Genomic DNA, 21,616 nt, shown 5'->3' with positions numbered 1-21,616 from the left:
CTATCTAAAATGTGACAAAGGCTGGACACTTTGTAATGATGCCCAGTTGGTTTTCAAACAACGTTTGCCTAGGGAATTACAAAATTCCTACCTAATATTTTTGAAGCCAAAGTTTTAGGAAGCTAATTCACACTCTGAGGAATTTATTATTATAATTTAAAAGAACTACCATTTGACAGTTTACATAAAGAAGAAGTGCAAAAATACCATTTGGCCTCAAGGAAAGGTATATTTTTGAATTATGGACTTTTTGGTGGTCATTTATTCGGTGATTATTTTAATGTGGCAACATTTACAGTTTTTATAAGTTAAAGTTATAAAATTTTGTAATCTGTAAGCATTTCATATGTGTATGATTTGTATTTTCTGGTATTTTACTGAGAATAGTATGTTGTTTTTTTAACAATCTTTCTGATAGTTTTTTTTTTTGCCCGCTGTTAAGTGATGAGTACCATTGAAATCACTATTTCGAGTGAAATTCAATATATTCTGAGAACAGCAAAAAAGGCAAACAAATTTCTTTGTGGAAATTATGTTGTGTTGTAAAAAATGTATTATTATATGTTATAATTTTTATTTTATTTTCTTTCACAGATCCAAATTTTAAAATGAACAATTTTTAAGAATTTATATTTCAAAGAAAAATAGGCAAAAAATCAATAACATTTTTTATTCCTATTACTGTGAAGGTAAGTTTAACTAAGTCTCAATATGGAGAATGAAGAGGCCTGCAAGAATCTACAAAGTTGAAACACGTTTCTTAAAACACTTTGTTTATGTAGTTTTGAAATTTGACCATAATCAGATATCAAGTGTCCTGCAAAAAAAGAGATTTGAGGGGTTCATAATATTTCATCTTTTTAGCTGTTGAAGGACCGCAATTATTTCAATCATTCTTCTTTGAACATCTTTGCAGTCAAAATTCTGTGCTTACCTTCTATCATTCGCAAAGAAATTTAAAAACGGAAATATGTCACTTTTTGTAACATAGTTATTGTGTAAGATATTCTTTCATATTTTCAAAGAGAGGAAAAGGCACTCAGTGCACTTTTTATACTCCATGAAAATATAACTTCATCATGCAGACCACTTTCGGATGAAAGGGTGTTCTATAAGTGTTGTTGTGCATGATTGCACTTAATACTCATAGAACAAGACACATGTCTAGATTTATTAGAAATCGTAAATCTCGATATGTGTGTGAAGGGTGCACCATTCTACAACTGGTGTAGGAAAGCACAACAAAGAGAATTGTCTTAATTTCTCCCCATTTTTATTTCTTCAATGCATGCTGAAATGTTCAGCATACATTGAAGGAGAAAAATGCATTTTCTCATTGTTTTTGTACAGGAAGGTGTGTCTTCCTGTAGAAAAACAAACAGCACATGACACAGATATCCTTGCACTATTGTGCAAGGGTGCCTGTGTCGGCAAATGGCTGCAGTTTAAGCAGCCGTGCAGAGAGAAGCATAGATTTGCAACATATTTATGTACATATGTTGCATCCCTGTGCTTCGGAAGTACTACAGCACACAGCAGTTAAAGAGGTTACTGTGTGATGCTGCAGCACTTCCTTATAGTTCTGCACGTATACATTCACCATACCCTACTAATGCATTCATTCAGTCAATTACGTACTACACATACATTCATCTAAACTTTCACACACTAACAAAGAAATTTAGCTCTTTTTTTAAACCAGGAAAGTTAGTTCTTAAAAGAACTTTTTTTTTTCTTCTTTATTCTTTTATGTTTTTTGGGTTTTTTTTTTTTAACAATGTTGTGTTTTTTTTGGTTTTTTCTGGGAAAAAAAAAAACAGGAGAAACCAAACAATGAACTTCAGGGAACAGTTAAAAAAAAACAACAACAAAAACTAGCAAATATGACTTTCCTGCCGGCGGCAAATGAGGTCGATTGACTGCTCGCCATAGCACAAAGTCTTATTGCACTTAGTGCAGAGCACTTTTAAAAATTGAAATTGAGGACGGATGTCCAAGGTTTGGTCTGAGGGATGCACTCTTGACGTGCTCGGCTGCGATGAGATGGATGGCGCAGGAGTGTCTCTCATGCGTCGGCACTCTTCACGTGCAAGATTGTTTGGATGAAGGCTCCTCATGTGCTTCATCATACTTGCCATGCCGCAAGAGTATTTCTTGGTGGGATCCCCTCTCGATAAGACTCTTTTGCAAATCTTACATGTGACCAAGGTGGCATTGGTCTTATTCTGTCCTTCGGGAAAAGTAAAAATTTCCACACCACTGAAGCAAAACATTTTTTGTGTGGTTCCTCCGGCAAAAATTCATCCTCAGAGGTTTGAGGTGATGCAGGTGATGCCTGCTGCCCTGAAGCCATTTTTGGTTGCAAAAAGTTAGAACTAAGTGTATACTTAGTCTAAAAAAATCTTCTTCTGTCCAAAGAGATGGTTCTCCGAAGAAGCTCAAAGAAGAATGATTGAAATGGGTGGGGTATTTCAGTAGTTAGAACAGGAAGTGTAATGAACCAATCAAATCTCTTTTTTTTTTTGCAGGTCACATGGGATCCGCGCATCGTGCGCTTACGCAGCACGCATCCAGCGCGCATCCGCGAAATTGAATTAAAAAGAAATATAGGATTAGATGTCAAAATATATTAGTTTTAAGACTAGTTGAGAGTTTGTGTTCAATTAATATTCACATGCAATACATAAATATGTGTTTTTAAATGTTAAATACTTTGCGGGATCCGTGCACCCATCGCGTCACGGACGCATATGACGCATCGCGGAAGCGCGTAAACGTCACGTTACGTACATCGAACGTGTCGCGTATAGGCTGGGAGTCGCGTACCGGTCACATAGCGATCGCGCACTAAACACGTACCCAACGCATCCCATGCGCGGATGCTATCGCGTACGGATCGCGAGCGGTGCGCATAGGGTGCTCGGATCCAAAAACATTGAAAAAAATATATATCTAAAATAAAGTTTTCCACTTATAGTTGAAAAAATATTTTGAAAAATATAAAAAAATATGTTTGAAAAATACATTACGTTCAAATAATATTTTTTAATTATTAAAAGAATTAATTGAAGAAATATGTTTAAAAAAGGATGATAAAAAAGTATTTAAAAAAATAAAGAAAGAACGAAAATGACACACTGAATTTGAAAAATATAGAAATGCAATCAAAATCATTAAACATGATATCTTTAGAGATAAGTTATAGTAGGGAGTTGGCATTTAAAAAACCTTTGAAATTCACTGAAAAAACCAAAGGTTTCAGGGGCGTTATAGTTAGGAATTGGCATTTAAAAAACCTTTGAAATTCACTGAAAAAACCATAGGTTTCAGGGGCGTTATAGTTAGCAATTGGAATTTAAAAAACCTTAGAAATTCACTGAAAAAACCATAGGTTTCAGGGGCGTTATAGTTAGCTGGACATTTCCCTCGTACAAAACCCTAGAAATTCCCCTGTTATAGTTAGTTCAGCTAACTATAACTCGCGCCCCCGCAATGCACTGCTGATGACGTCACATATTACATCACTCATGATATGGTCAGTGACATCACTGATGACATCTCAAATGACATCACTGATGACATCACTGATGACATCATCCATGTGATAAATTAGTGCATCTTCTCCCACCCTAATATAACCTTTGAAACACCGACTCAAAATTTGCATACATCTCCACTCACTCACCTGTACAGTCACTCATACTTAGTCACTCTGTGCATTTATACACCTATATAGACACTCGCACACCGCCAATCATCCGTTGAGGTACTGATATATCTAGTCAGTCATGCAAATAATTAATCACAGTAAAATTTACTCACTTATACAGTTAAAAACACTCAAGTTCACTTACTCATAAAAATACTAACAAATTCTGAGTCTTCCTGCAGAAAAACAAACAGCACATAACACAGATATCCTTGCACTGGCGCATACAGCCACTCCCAAAATCACACACTCTCACATATAGATAATTATATACTCTTACACACATATACACTGCGTTTCACATATGTAGTTACTGACACATGTACAACTGAGATATACATTCAATCACTAACACACCTATACATACACTCACCCAACCATACAGTCCATCACAGATGCACTCTTAAAAACATGCACCCACTGAATCACCCACTCACACATCTAGTCACAGAGTCACACACACCCTACCCATACAAACACTCAGGCACCCATACAGATACTCAGACAACCAATCAATAACCTATATAGACACTCATATAGCTATTCACAAAACCATGCAGCCACTTATACACCAACACACAGACACATACAGACATTCACACAGTTTAGTCACTAGTCTGTAGTAAGATACATTTAATAACTCACTTATGGAGTCAGTTACATACCTAGAAAATCACCCATTCACACACTTATACACCCACTTATTCTTCCATAGGCCTTTCACTATAAATATATAAAAATATTTAAACTTTTACGAAAAACACACATTCACTGGATGATGTCATGAGTGATGTCATTTGAGATGTCATCAGTGATGTCATCAGTGATGTCACTGACCATGTCATGAGTGATGTAATATGTGACGTCATCAGCAGTGCATTGCGGAGGCGCGAGTTATAGTTAGCTGAACTAACTATAACAGGGGAATTTCTAGGGTTTTGTACGAGGGAAATGTCCAGCTAACTATAACGCCCCTGAAACCTTTGTTTTTTTCAGTGTATTTCTAAGGTTTTTTAAATGCCAATTCCTAACTATAACGTCCCTGAAACCTATGCTTTTTTCAGTGAGTGAATATATATATATATATATATGTGATCTCAAACATGTCTTCTGTTTACCGGACCTATCCAGGGAAAGCAGGTATCCATTGATTTGAGCAGCTTCATATACGGGAGCAACCAAGTCTCAGGCATGTAAAAAGAGACATGCTAAAAGCAACAAGCTGATAATAGAACAATTCTTTTATAGCGTAACAGTCAAGGTTCTCCTCACTAATAGAAGGTGGGCAATAGCTAGCTAAGCACTCATCAAAGTCGAAACAAAAAAGTACATCACCAGTGGAGGCTACAACCCTAGCCAAAGCTGGGCACGATAAAGTTTAATAATCAATTTCTTCTGCGTGATAGTTTGGTAATGGTTTCAGGGGTGAACATGTCAAATCCCTGACTCTGGTTAATATTCCTTACAATTTGGTGCAGTACAGCTTGATCGGATTCCTGCGATTATGTGCCACTTGACTGTATCTGCTTTGCAGGTACCCTCTGTGGATCCAAATAAGGATCTCTATTAGAAGACTTGGTGAACCTTGCAATACTGTGGTGTTCATTGTGGAGTCATCAAGGGAGTCCAGAAAAGTCTCTTGTTCTTCTGGATCAAACGATTCTCTAGTTTTCCCATCTGAAGTAATGATCATGCAAGCAGGAACTAGCAGACCATATATGATGTCCTGCTGATGCAGTCTGGGATGTGGGGTGAGAAACGTCTTCCATCTAAAATTGGTATCCGTGAAATTATTAAATGCATAAGGGGTTTTTTCAAGCTCCCTGATTTAAATCTTTACTACTGGGCTTCCTTCGTCGGTCAGATTCGTGCTTTGCTCTGCAGGCTGGACGCAAGCCCAACTTTGCTATGTTATCAGCTAGCCTGCGGTTCTTCGGTCGGGTTTATGCTGTATAAGACTTCTGATCCTAACTACTACAAGCGGGTAAAGTTTAAGGTAGTTAAAGATATAATTCGGATCTGGATAGACATCTGTAAGCAATATTGGCTTCCGGTGTTGCATCAATACACGGTCCTATGGGGTAATCCTATGTTGGCTAGAATATTTCAGGACAGTATTGGGAAAGACTGGCAATGTAAGGGTATTACCCAGCTGGGTCAACTGTATGATGGACAGAGGTTTCGTTCTTTTGCCATGCTTAAATGAGTTTGGTCTGTTGCTAAATATATTTTTTAAATAATTACAGGTTAGAGACTTTCACATGAGGCAAAAAGTTATTAACAATGCCGAACCGGTTCGGAATACTGGTCAGAATATATACATGCTTCGGCCGAGGGGCTATCGGTCTAGCCTATCAGAAATTTTTGGCTAACGCCAGTAACGATAGTTTACAGATCGCTGCTAAATTAAGTTGGGTTCTCTGGGCTGAAATAACGGTAGTGGATATACAGGAGTCCATGGGCGTATTAGACTGAGGGGTAGCATCGGTCAATTTAAAGTTGCAACAGCATCGGGTAGTATATATGTTGTACTATACACCTGAGATTGTATCTAAGTGGGCCTCCCGATGTTCCGAAAAATCATTCTATCCGAAATGTCAACTTTATGCTGAAGACCACAGGCATATGTTTGCCGACTGTCCAAGCCTTGACGGGTTTTGAAGTGGGGTCTCCAGCTTACTGAGAAATAAATATTTCTGGGGATTAGAAGCGAGGTGGCTGGTGATACGAGTCTGCTGGCAACTATTATCACAGCATGTGCTGCTTATGCATCGCTAGAGTCTGGATAGATAACGTCAGCCCTAGTGTCAATGAGTTCTGGGTATTACTCAGACAGGTCTACGAGATGGAACTCGCTTTGGCTAAAGCTAGAGGGCCACGCTCTTGGCTCAAATTCAATCAGATCTGGACCGATCTTCTATGGGAGTAACAAGACGCTGCTCATCTACGATATTCTCTTTAATAGCCCTATGATAAATGCCCTCCTGTTTTTCTTTTCTCTTTTTTTTCATTTTCTTCTGGGAAGAAGTTATCGTTTCTTTCAAAACTTTGGTTAGGATTGATTTTTTTTCCATATCTGATTTAATTGTCATCTCTTTTTCTTGATTTCAGCTTAAGTTAATAAAAGGAAAAAAATTGGTTTCAGATGAGTAATCAAATTAGAAAAAGACTGGATGACCTTCCTACGTGTATTGTTTTTTTCTTTTTCCTGTCAAGAGTATGGTTTTTGAGTGTTGATGTTGTAAGTTTCAAGCGATTATTGGCAGTGATTCTGCAATGGAATTCGCCTGCAGTTTCTTGATGAAGTGAGCCTGCTGCGAATCAAGCAGCTGTGTGAATTCTAAACTACAAAATCGCTACAGCAAATCAGTCAAGAGGACAATCATTTTCTCTGTTGCGGACACTCCATATATGCATGAATTATACATCCTACCTCGATCCTCTAACTAAGTGACCTTTTGATTGAGGAATCCACTCTCCTGACCCCAAGACAAGGCTTTAGTCATATTTGTTTCCACCTCATCAAGTCTGTTATCTACCACATCTACCCGTTCTTGGAATGTCAATATATCAGTCCCTACTGATTTCATTTCTATAGCCAAGTCATTGCTTTTTTGTCCATTTTAGCCAGGGTGCTGCTGATGGCAGAATATTCTTTGAGGATTGTGTCCACAGTCTTGTCAGCCATCTTAAGTGCCTCTGTTTTTGTAATATATTATATTGGGTCATTGTCTCAGAAAATAGGACCTGAGAAGTCCTGGATTTTGATGACATGTGGCTCAACATGAAAAGGGTAGTTAACGTCACTGGAGTAAGTCAGAAAATAATGGCCTTTAGTGGTTGCAACTAGGTTGTATTTGGCACCAATAGCTTTGAATTTTCATCTCCAAAGAGCCCCATGCATGGTATTGGGGGGGGGGGCACTTCGGAAGAAAAGTAAATTGGCCTGGTTTTGCTTGGTCATACACTCAGATCTCTGTGAATACCTGTCAGAGTTGGCGGGGGGGGGGTTGGGGAGGAGCCAGCCTTCCGTCTGTTGCAGGCATCTGAGGAATCAGAGACACTAAAAGTCTCTGTTTCAGCAAAGTCACCTAACTGGTATCCCCATTGCTGTTCACTGTCATCGAGGATTCCCATAGGGTACTGCAGATCATTGGGCCATCTGCGTAGCAGTACGGGCATGGGGGTTGTGATATTTTACGGATCTCAAGCATGGAGCGGCAACTTGGTCATGTCCTAGCTACACGCCCAGCCAAGTAGCTTTCAAAATGTCCAAAGCAAAGCCAGACATAAAATTAATCTGCTTTACAATATATAAACTTAAATGCATGATAGTCCTGGCACGAATTCGGACCTCAAGGTAGCGATCTCCTCTTCCTACAGTTGCTGGACATCCCGCCCTGGAAGCCACACACTTTTGCATCTTCACCTCAACAGCATGAATTTACTGAACATAATGGAAGAGGAGTATGGCCCTCAGTACGGGTATTTTTCAAATCTGGAATTGTGCCTCAATAGTTGATTATACTTTAATTGACCTTTTCTTCGCGGTGAAGTGTTTGAAGTTCATCATCAATTTGAAAATTACCACAATCTTCTCTGTTCCAGCTTCAGCGAGACGTAGCCCTTTGAAATGGAAATGCACACTGACTTGAGAGTTACATCAAACAGAGTTATAGAGGATTAGAAGTTATTCCCTGCGAATCTTCAATTGGTCTTCAATTCAGACAGGATTATTAAGTTTAATAGTTGGATAAACCTCTTGGTGATTCCTAACCCAGAACCTTACTTCACTGAAGAACCGAATTCTGAAATCTTTGTCAATCTCTCAAAAAAGAAATCAAGACAGAGGTTGGCCACAGGTGGGAGGGGATTCTAGAATGCGGAGTAGTTTTAATAAAGATTGTAAAGAATAGTGGTGGACTGTAGGGATGGGGCTGGCACATGCACGCACCCACGTACTCACACCCAGAACATACACACACCTATTCATACCATACACGCATACACAAGCACACAAACTTTCATACATTCACACATGCACGCACCCAACTTTACAAAAGAAATGTACCTGGCCGCATCTCGGGTTGCATCAAGAAAGCCTCTATTGTTCCCTCTCACTGAGAGACTTTGATCCGGCCTCCTCCTCTCATTGAGAGATTTTCCTTCCCTCATCAGAGTGGGATGGGGTCAGTGAGATTTGCGGACCCCACCCATGCTGTGACGAGCATCACTGATGAACACTCAGCCCTGGGCACTTCAGGGCTTAAATCTGAAGCACCCAGCTCCAAGTCGTTAGTGACGCCGCCCCCCCCATCATGGCTCACAGAAATACTTTGCTAGGCTGGAGAGATCATATCAATGGGGTTGTGAAATCTTCAGCCTGGCAAGTTTTCGCACAGACAGCCAGAAGCCTGCTCCTTTAGTGCATGTACAGTGCCTGGATGCCTGACCCGTACATTAAGAGTGCCTGTCAGGCTGACCTTTGCTCAGCCTGACAGACACTCTTCATGCGTCGGAAAAGGGCAGAGGGTGAGGGCCCCGCCACTCTCAGCGACAGGCTTCTACTGGTAAATAGAGTAAATGCCAGCTGAAGAAGCAACTGTGACTATCACATTTGTAACTTAAAGAATCAGTCCGTCTAACGAGGAGCAATGAAAATTTTCTAACCTAAGAAAAGAGATTCCACATAAGAAAATGGACCACCAAGTATAAAATAGTGAACAGAAAAGATCATATAAATGTTTGGGAAATGATTGTCTTGGGGTAGGTTAGAAAGGATGCATTCTGGAATCACCTGTAGCCACATAGGTCTGATTGGACCTTTTTACAATACGCTTCCATCAATGATAATCCTCTAGATATTCACATATCAATTCCTTAGGGTATGATACCCCCAACTGTACAATGATTGTTTAAAATAATTGATTTCCACGAAAGCTGTTAACGCAACAAGAAGCTTTATCTATTGAAAGAATTAAAACACACAAATACGGAGCCAGATACACTGACAGACTGGGATACTACACCCAAGTCACCTCCTTGACCTTTTATAATGTGTGTAAGTTTACTGTCCAAGAGAAGAGTTACATTACTCCGATCTTGCATGATATAAGATCATGGTAGATTTAGGTTGAGTTGGAAAAGAACACCCCTAGATCACATAGATTGGGGTATCGAGAAGTTGTCCCCCCCCCCCCCCTGAGTGTAATGTCCTGCTCGAACGATGCAGAGAGATGCCAGATCTTACATATTCAAAGCATCGCCACACTTCACTTTATATGAGGATCATCAGCCGCCCTGTACAGGGAGCCAATGCCTGGCGATTCCCAAAGCATATTGCACTTCGCTCTTGGTGGTAATAGGATTGTGTTTGTGCATTTGTGAGGTAAACAAACTGCAACTGATACAGATTTCATCAAGTGTCTGTAAAAGATGTTCAAACCCCGGAACCAAAACAATGTCATCATTTCAGCCCCTACCTGCCAAGACTCCACCCGCAATCCAGCAACGTTTTTCTGTTCTCAAAGTGCCGCTCCATTAACATGCATGTCATTTAAGGCCCTAGGTTGCTTCTTGTGACCCCTGGCACTGATTTGTGACTCCTGGCTCCAGAGGTGGAAAAATCAGTGCCAGGAACACAGTGGCAGCAAAGCCATGCCTACTTATCTATTCTGGCTCCCTCTGTCTACTCGGTAAACACAGTACAATAGCATCACTACTCGTCTTGCTTTAGATTCAACAGATAACTTTCTTTGGTGTACACAAGGAAGACTGTTCTGGCAAGGAATTAAAAGACCTTTTCATAACTCAGCAGAGTGTGTCATAATCTTGTTAGAACCTGTTGTATTCTGTGTGTGTGGTTTATTGGCTCTAATATTTAATTTTTTTTCTTTCTTTTCTTTATGTTTCTTTTTATTGAGAACAAGGTATCGCAGGTAAAAACAATGTACCAGCAAACCTGTCGGCAGTGCATCAATTAACAGTAATCCGACTATGTATGTTTTTCACTAACAAGAGTAATACATTGCACCTCATGTCGCACTGGGAGCATGTGACTCTAAAATGTGCCCATGTCTAGCCAGCAGCGGTTCGCAGATCTCCCCCCTGTAGGTGTTCCATTTGTGCCATATCTGTGTCCACTTGTTGGGGCAGCCTCTTGATACATATACTGTTTTTTCGGTAAACATACAGTGGTCCATATTATTCTCCAAAAGACTCAAGGACAGCTTTTCCTGCACCCCCCACAGCCTTGCAATATTCCGCTTAGCAATCATCATCCCCAATGACACCATATTTTCTCCTTGGTATTTAAGTCAGTGGGGCCCCAGATATTTAAAAGACACAGCTTTATATTGTAATCAGTCGTAACTCCCATCGATCGCTTCTGTCATACACCTTGTCACCCTCACCCAGTATTCCTGGATTGCTTGACATTCCCAGAGCATGTGTATGAACATGCCTTCTTGCCCACATTCTATGATGCAATCTGCGTCAGTCCTTTAGCCCATTTTCACTAGCGTCGGCCCTGAAAGGTATATTCTGTGAAGTATCTTAAGCTGGACGAGCCTGAGCCTGGAAGAAATAGCTGTTTCCCTAGGCTCTAATATTTAATTGTTGTTGTTTGTTAATACATGTAAGTACACATTTTGCAAGTCAATATGTTGCTAAAACTGCTTTTAAATCAATAACTTAAAATTTACCACTATGTCATCTATCAACAGCATGACATCTTGAGACATGTAGAAGTCGCTTAAATCGAAAACAATGGGGTAGCAAACCACCGTCTTTCCGAGAATTCGATAAATCTATAAAAACAAAAAAGTTACATTGTTTTCAGATATGCAAAACAGTTGACAAATAAAAACACCCTCACAAAAAAGAAAAAAGGCAATACATTGTTAGCAGAATATCAAACATGGGTACTTCACTTTATTAGGCAAACGTATGTAATAATCAAACTAACAATGGTGCACAACAGTGGTTCTTATAAACTGGTCCGAGGCCCCCTGGAGGTCCACGAAGCCTACTAAAGGGGTCCAGAACTGTTCAACAAAATTAAATAATATTAAAATTAACAACGTGTATACAAATAAGGACATTACATTTAAAATGTGAAACCTTTTTTCTACATTTGATTGTGAACTACACATGATATTTCAATATTTGAGCAGTTGCTTGGTGTATACACGTGTTTGTACTTTTGTGCATAGTTTTGAGGTCCAAATCATAACAATTGCTTAAGCCGGGGGTCCCTGGCTTCTAATAATGACTCTGTAGGGGTCCCCAGATACCAACAATGATTCAGGGGAGGTCCACAGAAAACATAAGGTTAAGAACCGATGGTGTTCAATACATTTATTAATGAATAAAAATAACTAATGATACCGATACAGCAGGTGCCATACACTCATACAATTGTGAGCCGCCACTCTTATGAAAGTAACAACATATTCTATAATTTACATTAAAAAATATTAAACCAACAACCAAAATCATTGAGTTATAACTTGAACTATCTCAATTGTATAATCTCATATCACTACTTGCTGTGTGATCCAAACCAGATTTCAGGATAGCCACAAAAGATAAATACCCATGCAAGATTCTAACTGCAAAGAATTTACAAAGATCGAGATTACCCTGAAGACCTGGCCAGGACCCTGCCCACTTCGATCTACCAAGAACATCCCTGAACTAGATGCACAATGAGTCTATCTCGTGAAGTTTTGAGATGTTATCTTTAGCAGCAATTAGATGTACAATAAAACTTACCTCTGATTTTTTTGGTTGTGTAGCAGGCTGGTTACAAAACCGATTTGGAAAAAGTCAGATATATCCCTAAAAAGTTAGGATTCCTAGATAACATCACTAAGCCTTGCATGAGCTCAATTCTCACACATCAGAAGTAATGTGATATGGCACCATTATTTTGGGGGTACAGGTGTCATTACATTTGATGGAGACCCTGCATAACCGGAGAACCTGATCCTGAAGAACCTTAAGGAGCAAGACCCGGCTTCCAATTATGCCCAAATGTTGAATGGATGTTTTCTTAAACTTTGTTTAAACTACTGTGAAGCTATACAACCAAAAAAGATCTCGCTGGATGACCATGAGTGTAAAGTATTTGAAGAATAGTTGCATTTTAGAGTTTGCCTTTAAATTTCATCATCTTAATATGGTATGTAAATGTTATTACCCATTAGAACCTTTTCAATTGCAATGGGCTATAGAGCTGTTTTTGCCACAACGTAATGGAAAAATGTATCCGTTCTGTCTAGCCGTATCTGGACATGTATTTAGGAGAAAGATATTAGTATAAGAGGAGAAATGCAGGTTCTGTCGGATGCGAGACCCCTTTTTCAACAATCCATGAACATTTCTAACTATTACACAGACTTGGCTGCCAGTTGAAAAAAAGACAAGTGTATTTGGTAAATATGAGAAGCTTTCTTTCCCATCTGAACTCAAATCTAAACATTGACAGGCATTTTTAGGATCAATTTGGTTTTATTAAGTTTTGCACGTAAAAGAATTAAAACATGTAACCACACCTACCACCCGGGGGCTGGACTAGAGGTGATAAACAGAAGAAACAACTCCTTTAAACCTTCCCTCCATCCAACTTCTGCACACATATGGTGGCATAAGGGGTTTCTCGCTTTTGATTCCATAAAGATTGCCAGCATATTTGTACCTTAACGTTAACCCCAAAGCACGAGTTACTTACTTTCGGTAACGATATATCTGTAAGAAACATTAGTAGTGACAGATTCCTAACCTTAGAATTACCCCCAGGCGTCAGACTGGATCCGTAAAGGTTTCGTCATCAGTACCCCTGTGCGTCAGTAGGCGTTGCCGTGCGGCTCCGCGTGCGTCGTAGGCGCCGGGATGACGTCGCTGGAGCTACTAAGACGCGCGCTGACGTCAGTTCTGTACAAGACTTTCCGTGCCAGGAACGCAGAGCCATGCAAGAAACTGACCACTGGTGCCATGAAAATAGGGCCCTGGAAGGGATGACCTTAACCCTAGAAATCAGTTCGCAGAACGGGGAGGATGTGTGGGGCGGTAAGGAATCCATCACTACTAATGTTTCTTACAGATATATAGTTACCAAAGGTAAGTAACGTGTGCATCTGAAAGATACACAAGATTCCTTACTTTAGAATAGATACCCCAGCAATACCAACCCCGGTGGTGGGTCTGCGAACCAAGATCACACCAGAAAGTCCTGGAGAACAGAACGGCCAAAGAAGCCGTCTATCCGGACTGTCCAGGCAGTAGTGCTTGGTAAACGTGTGCAGCGAGGCCCATGTAGCTGCCTGACAGATGTCATGCAAGGGAACTCTCCATCCCAAAGCAGTAGTGGCTGCCGTCGCCCTAGTAGAATGGGCGCGCAGCCCCACCGGAGGCTCTTTTTTAGCCAAAGAATAACAAGCCTTTATGCACAGAACGACCCACCGAGAGATGGTTCACTTGTGCACAGCCCGACCTTTCTTGGCGCCCACGTAGCCAACAAAGAGCTGGTCATCCACCCGGAACTGTTGTGTGCGATTTAGGTAGAATGAGAGCACCCTTTTTCGGTCCAGACAGTGGAGCCTCTCTTCTTTCGAGGGATGCGGAGGCGGAAAGAAGGGAGGCAAAGTGATGGTCGGCCCGATGTGAAAGACAGTGACAACCTTCGGCAGAAAAGATGGACAGGTCCTTAGAACCACTTTGTCCAGATTGACAGAGAGAAAAGGAGGTTTAGAAGAAAGAGCCTGGAGCTCACTCACTCTTCTGTCAGAGGTGATGGCCACCAGGAAAGCTGTCTTTAAAGTGAGAAGACGAATAGTTGTGAAGTGGCTCAAAGGGAGCACACATCAGATATGTCAGAACCAGGTTCAAGTCCCACTGAGGCATTATGAAAGGAACAGGAGGTAAAAGATGAGTAATGCCTTTTAAGAATCTATTTACAACAGGGAACTTGAAAAGGGAAGGCTGATCTGGAAGCTATTAAAAGGCTGAAATGGCCCGAGAGATAACCCTTGATAGTGCCCAGAGGAGAGCCCTGCTGGGCCAAAGAAAGAAGGAATATAAAGAAGGAATATAAGGACCTCTGAAAAAGGGGTAGAAAGGGGATCCACAGCCTTTGCAGTGCACCATGCCACAAACTTATTCCATTTACAGGCGTATACCGTCTTAGTGGAGGGACGCCTGGATGCCAAGATTACATCACAAACCTCGGAAGGCAGGTCAAAAGACATTAACTGCCGCCGCTCAATCTCCACGCAAGGAGGTGGAGACTGGACAGGTTCGGGTGGAAGACATCCCCTGTTGCTGCGACAGAAGATCCTCCTGAAGAGGCTGTCGGATCCGGGGATCGATAGCCATGCTGAGTAGCTCGGGATACCATACTCTTAGCGCCCAGTCCGAAGCCACAAGAATGACTTGGGCCCAGTCACGCTTCATCTTCTTTAGCACTCTAGGTAGAAGTGGTATAAGCGGAAAGGCGTATAGTAGACCGCAACTCCACTCGTGACGAAAAGCGTCGCCTAGCGAGCGTTGCATTGGAAATTCCAAAGCGCAGAACTGATGACATTGCGCGTTCTCTTCGGTGGCAAATAGATCTCACCAAGGCTCTCCCCACTGCTGAAAGAGACCTTGCGCCACGTCCAAGTGCAGACGCCATTCGTTATCCATCATGTACCGGCGGCTGAGTTCGTCCGCCCTGGCGTTCAGAGAACCTGCCAGGTATTGAACCACCAGGAAAATGCCCTGATGTTCCAGCCACCTGCACTACTCTCCCCTTGAAAGAAGGAAGGAATGCTTTCAGTGCAAATCGGATCGCCCGAAGCTCCAGAAGGTGGATATGGAGCCGGCACTCTGTCGGAGACCAGAGTCCTCTGATCTCCACCTCCTCCATGTGGCCGCCTCATCCCAGAAGGGACGCGTCCGTCACCACTGTGTGTTACGGTTGGGGAAAGGAGAGGGATCTGCCATTGACCCAATCGCGATAAGTGAGCCACAACTGCAATTGTTGTGCAGAGCCCTCCGATATCTGGACATGATCAGACAGGTTGCCCTGATGTTGTGCCCACTGGAACTTCAGGTCCCACTGCAGAGCCCGCATATGCCATCTGGCATGATCCACCAACAGGATGCAGGAGGCCATCAGGCCCAGTAGCCGGAGGGTCATCCTGACCAAAACCCGGGATAAAGGCTGAAAGATCGGAATCATAGCCTGAATATCCCGGACTCGCTGCTCGGGAGGATAAATCTGAAACTGCGCCGAATCCAGAACCGCTCCGATGAAGAGGAGCTTCTGAGAGGGAATCAGGTGCGAATTCGACACGTTGATGGAGAACCCCAACAAATGCAGGAGGTGCCGTAGTCTGGAGGTGGGAGACGACTGCCTGGGGCGAGCCCACCTGCAACAACCAGTCGTCGAGATAGGGGAAGACTGGGGCCCCTGATCTGCGCAGATGAGCTGCGACAACCGCCATCACTTTCGTGAACACCAGAGGGGCGCTGGTAAGGCCAGAAGGGAGCAGGGTGAACTGAAAATGCTCGTGGCCTACCGTGAAACGCAGGTAACGCCTGTGGGCCAGCAGGACAGGAATATGAAAGTAAGAGTCCTGCAAGTCCAACACCACCATCCAATCTTGCGGGTCTAGGGCAGACAAGACCTGATCAAGTGTTAGCATCTTGAACTTCTCCTTCCGGAGGAAGCGATTGACGTTCCGATGGTCTAAGATAGGACGCAGACCCTTGTCCTTCTTTGAGACCAGAAAGTAGTGGGAATAACAACCACGACCTACTTATGGTCGAGGAACGCGCTTGATGGCCCCCTTGGCCAAGAGGGCCGTGACTTCCTGCAGAAGAAGCGCAAGATGGTCCCCCGACATGCGGTGGTATTGAGGTGGCATGGCTGGAGGGGAAGTCTCGAAGGGGAGGGAGTAGCCCCTTCGGACAATTTGCAGCACCAAATTGTCCGAAGTGATGTTGCGTCAGTGGGGGCGATGATGGCGAATTCGGCCTGTCACTGGCGCTTGATGGGCCTGAAAGGTCGAACTAGGAAGGCTTTGCAGTGGATGCTGTGGGGGTGGAGGTGGACTGACCCCCCTGCTGGCCCACTAAACCGCCTCGACCGTTCCCATGTCCACTGCAGCGCTGTTGTTGCTGCGCCGGCCTGCGGCCCTGCGAACGTAGTGGGGCACCCCTTCTGTGGCCACGAAAGGAGAGCAAGGCAGAAGGCGGAGGAGGCCGAGTGGCCGACAGGGCCAAGGACTTGGCCGTAGCCCGTGAGTCCTTAAAGCGCTCCAGCGCACTATCTGCCTTATTGCCAAAAAGACAAATGCCATCAAAGGGCATGTCCATCAGAGTGTTCTTGACATCTCCGAGAAGCCAGTTGTTCTCAGCCAGGCTTGGCGCCTAGGCGCCACCGTCGTGGAAATCGCCCTGCCCAGCGAGTCGGCGGCGTCAAGCCCACAACAGATGGTGAACTTAGCTGCGTCTCTCCCAGCAGCAATAGCTTGGGTGAGTACTGTTTGGGCCTCATCCGGACAGCTAGACAGCACCTGCGCAACCGTGTCCCACACAGAGTTGGAATAACGGCCCAAGAGGCATGCAGTGTTCACCGACCGCAGCCATAGGCTGGCAGATGAAAACAGCTTCTTGCCATGCTGCTCCAGCTTCTTGGATTCCTTATCCGGAGGTGCGGAAGAGAATGCGCTCTGGGACGCAGAGGCTTGGACAACCAAGCTCTTAGGAGTGGTGTGTTGGGAGAGGAAGAAGGGGTCGCCCGGAGCCGGGCAATGGCGTCGGGCCACGTTCCTGTCCACAGGAGCCCCTGTGTTGGGCCTGGACCAGGTGCCCAAAAGAACGTTAGACAGTGCTTCATTAAAGGGCAGCAAGGGCTCCGAAGAGGTCGCCGCCGGTTGGAGCACTTCTGTCAGGAGGTTAGTCCAGACGGCCACTGTAGGGAGTTCGAGGTGGAGGGCCTCGGCTGCCCGACCCAACACCACTGCGTAACTGGCTCCCTCCTCCGTGGCCACGGTAGGAGGAGAGAGCATGCCAAGGTCAGGTGAGGTGTCAAGACCACTGGCATCCCCCCAAATCCTCTGCCCAGTCTGGGTCATAAGCACAGTCTTGTGTGTGAGGGTCCTCAGACCCCTCCCAGTCCTCCCCTTCCTCCGAGGTCTGTGGAACAGGCTGAAAATACGGAGGACGGACATAACAAAAAATGGCCCAATCGGCGTCTGAATCGGCACCGTGTCTGGTTCAGGGCTGAAACTGGGGACGACGTCGTCCTGAGGAACGGGCAACGTCAGAGGTGGTGCCAGTGGGGTCAACGTCAGTGGAGGAGTTACAAGGTCAACTGGCATTGACCGGGGTCCGATCCCGGATCCCAGGGGGTCCTGCTTAGCCGGAGCCACCGGGAAGGACAGGACCCTCTGTCTGGCCTGCGGGGCCCGTAGGCGCACAGGCGGGGCCAAACGGCCCAAAGCGTCAGGCTATGGCAGCAAGAAACTCTTGCACCTGGGTAGGTGTCGCCGACGGACCTGGGAAGGGCGGGTAGACCGGCGACGTCGCAGGCTCCGCCGGAACCGCGGGGGTTGCACCACCTGCCCCCTCAGCCGCGACGGGCAAGGGGAAGTCGATGGACGACGATGCTTCTTTGACTTCTTTTTGGAATGCTTCGACTTACCTGACCCAGAGTGCGAAGACTTAGATCCAGAAGAATGATGGGGACGGCTCCGCGACTGGTCCCTCGACCTCCCACAGGACTAGGACCTTGAGCAGCGCGGAGCAGACTGCCGGACTTCCAGCAACTTTCGGGACCGCTCCCGCAAAGTCTTCGGCGCCATGGCCCGGCACTCGGGGCACAACTTGGAGTCGTGGTCGCACCCCAGGCAGTGGAGACACACGCGGTGTGGGTCCGTCGCCGACATCATGTGGTGACAGTCCCCACAGTGCTTAAACCCGGGCATCCCTACGACACCAGAAGTCAATCAAATCGAGAAAAAATTTGACAAAAGGCCTTGAAAAAAACTCAGTCAAAAAATGACTGGGGGTGCTTGGTCTTCCGGATCTGCGCCTGCTGGCGCAAAAAAAGAAAGAACTGACGTCAGCGCGCGTGGGCATGACTAAGTAGCTCCAGCGACATCATCCCGGCACCAACGACGCAAATGGAGCCGCACGACGACGCCTACCGACACGCAGGGGTACTGCTAAAGAAAACTTTCCAGATCCAGTCTGACGCCGGTGGGTAATTCTAAGGTAAGGAATCTATCACTACGTGTTTCTTTCAGATATGCAGGTTTTGGACTATCATGAATCGTTCTACCACAAAGCAGGGCAAATAAAATTTGTTTCAGCAGAAGGGATAGTCAGAAAGTCAACAGATTAACTGATGGTGATGGAATACAAGCCAGGTGATGCAATATATGCATTAAGGCAAAGGAGTGACAGCAGCCTGGTTTATTTCTTTAGAGACGAAAGGGAATTTTATTTTCATTTATGGCCTTCCACTTTTCTCCATCTTTAGCTGCTCATTTTTCCCCAAAATGCAATGTCACCTAGTGCGAGAGACGTGTTGCTGTGTAGCAGGACAATGGGGAGGGAGTTCAGTGTCAGAGAAAAGTGAAATTTGCCTTCTTTCCAGCAGTGCTGCAAGTGCTTCCTGGGAAAAAAAAGAGACAAAAGGCCTAAAAAAACTCCGTCAAAAATGACTTCCCGGATCTGCGCTTACTGGCGTGGAAAAAGAAAGAACTGACATCAACGCACGTGGGAGCGTCTAAGTAGCTCCAGCGACGTCATCTAGACGCCAACGACGCACGCGGAGCCACACGATGACGGGCAGGGGTACTGCTGATGAAAACTTTCCGGATCCAGTCTGACGCCTGGGGGTAATTCTAAGGTAAGGAATCTATCACTACGTGTTTCTTTCAGCAGTGTCCATGTGCATGGATTCTACATTAGACTGTGATACATAAGACTTGTAGGTATTCAGGGCCAGGGTGGGACTGGGACAAAAAAAAGGCCCAGGCACAAAAATATAAGTTGCCTGTATTGGCGAAACAGAGAACTAAAAAGTGGCCTACATTTTCAAATCAAGCTAGTTTTTAACTTGCAAAGATCCACTGTATGGATAATTTGCAGTGAATAGGATACTGCATGCCTTTGTGTTTGCTGCAGGAAATGTTTTCGATAATATCGGGGAAATCAACAGTAAAAATCATCCCACCTGGCAATAAAACAGGCCCACATAATGCTAATAAACGGGCCACATACTGATCTGTCAGACCAACCCATCGGCCACTGCGAGAATACACCATAGGCCAGTCCGACCTTGCCCAGGGCATGTTAATTCAGTGAACTCTATAGACCACATTGCTATAAAAAAGCAACCACACCTCTTGGAAGGCCTCCTCCCAGGGGCCGTTTCTCCATAGGAGTCTCGCCTCCCCCAACCCCACATATTGCTGCGCAGAAAGCTGGAAAAATAAAAAGGTAATAAAAGGATTTCATTACCACTTTATTTTTCCAGCTTTCTGCCAAACGGGGAGGACGGGGCGGGGCCATTGTGTCATTGCTGCTGATTGGCAGCAATGACGAGTGGCCCTTCACTTTGAATAGAGCATGTTGGTTTGGTCGGCAACCTTGCTACAGCCAAACCAACGTGCGCAGTTCAAACTATGCAACACAACTGTCTTAGACAGCTGGAGAGCAAGCATCGGCCTACAGTGCCCTTCGGGGCACTGAAGCAGCCTGATCCAGCCAATCCAGACGCTTCACTCATGCTGCTTAACAGCATGAGAGCAGTGTCTGGATTGGATAAGGACCTGTGGGACCTCGCACTCAGAGGAGTCTGGAGCCTGGGACTGAAGAACATGGAGGACATGCTACAGGCTAAGGTGAGTGAACCTTTTCTTTTTTCATTTTTCAATATTTTAGTTTATTTGATTTTTTTTATTGTGTTTATGTCGCCCACTCGCCTCACCATTTTTTGCCGTCACCAACCGCCACTGGCTCCTCCTTTTGATCAAGAGGCACAGTCTGTTTTTACAACCCCAGTAACTTCCAGATTCGGTAGAGCAAGTCTAGGTTCAGGAGATCTATCTGTGCCCCACAGGGAGAGTATGGTCTGGTGAGTGGCACATAACATAAGGGCCGTCTGTTTATTCTTCATTGATCAAAGTGGAAATGTTTATTTGCGATTCCTAACTAGGTGTATGCCGGACGTAAGTATTTTTAAGACGTTCCCAGTTCTGGTTGCCTTAGGTATTCTATGCTTGGATCAGATGAAACGGATGATTAAGGAGAGCATAGAAGGGTGAAGCATCACAGATATAGAATTATAAATAGTATTCTTTTTGGTTCCACACACTTATGTATGCTGAAAAGAAGGGGCAGAGGAATACACACAGAAGGCTTCACTCCACAACTGGCATTAGGTTGTAAGGAAAGCATGATGACCTAGTTTCATAATTTACAGAGGAGTGTGGCAGCATAGACCATCAAGATCACATCTTGTGCAGTCATCTGGCTAACCGTAACATGAAAATTTAAAGCAAAATAGTGTACACTACGCGTAGCTGCTTTTCCACCTAATGCAATATTTATCTTCACAGACACACTGGGCTTTATAAAGTGGACTAAATCGCGCTCTAAGCTATATCATTTATAAGAAAATGGTTTCTCTCAAAAAGTCCACTTAAAGTATTTGTAACGTAAAGCGGGCACTTAGCAGTTTGTAACATCTCCAAGTTATCATGGCAGAAAGGATTACTATGGACTTGCTGTCTTAGACCCTCAACTTCTCACCTGTAACTGAGGGCGGGACTATAAGTATTGAGCTTGGCTTCGCTCCCACAATAACTGGCATCCCTTAAGAGCCCCACTTGTATTGAACATCTAATT

General features: G+C 44.1%; 1 protein-coding gene across 1 annotated transcript in view; it reads right to left on the bottom strand.

Moving 5' to 3' along the window:
• Positions 1-21,616, bottom strand: part of PHKB (phosphorylase kinase regulatory subunit beta) — a 1,466,493-nt gene that overhangs the window by 257,343 nt on the left and 1,187,534 nt on the right. Inside the window, exon 18 of the mRNA XM_085637773.1 lies at positions 11,413-11,517. Within this exon, the coding sequence (XP_085493899.1) occupies positions 11,413-11,517 (105 nt within the window). The remainder of the gene's footprint in view (positions 1-11,412; positions 11,518-21,616) is intronic.

Source organism: Triturus cristatus, chromosome 12, assembly GCF_964204655.1.
Source record: "Triturus cristatus chromosome 12, aTriCri1.1, whole genome shotgun sequence".
In the NCBI taxonomy this organism is placed as follows: Eukaryota; Metazoa; Chordata; class Amphibia; order Caudata; family Salamandridae; genus Triturus; species Triturus cristatus.
Note: the sequence above shows the minus strand (reverse complement) of the source record. Positions and strands in the feature narration are given on the sequence as shown.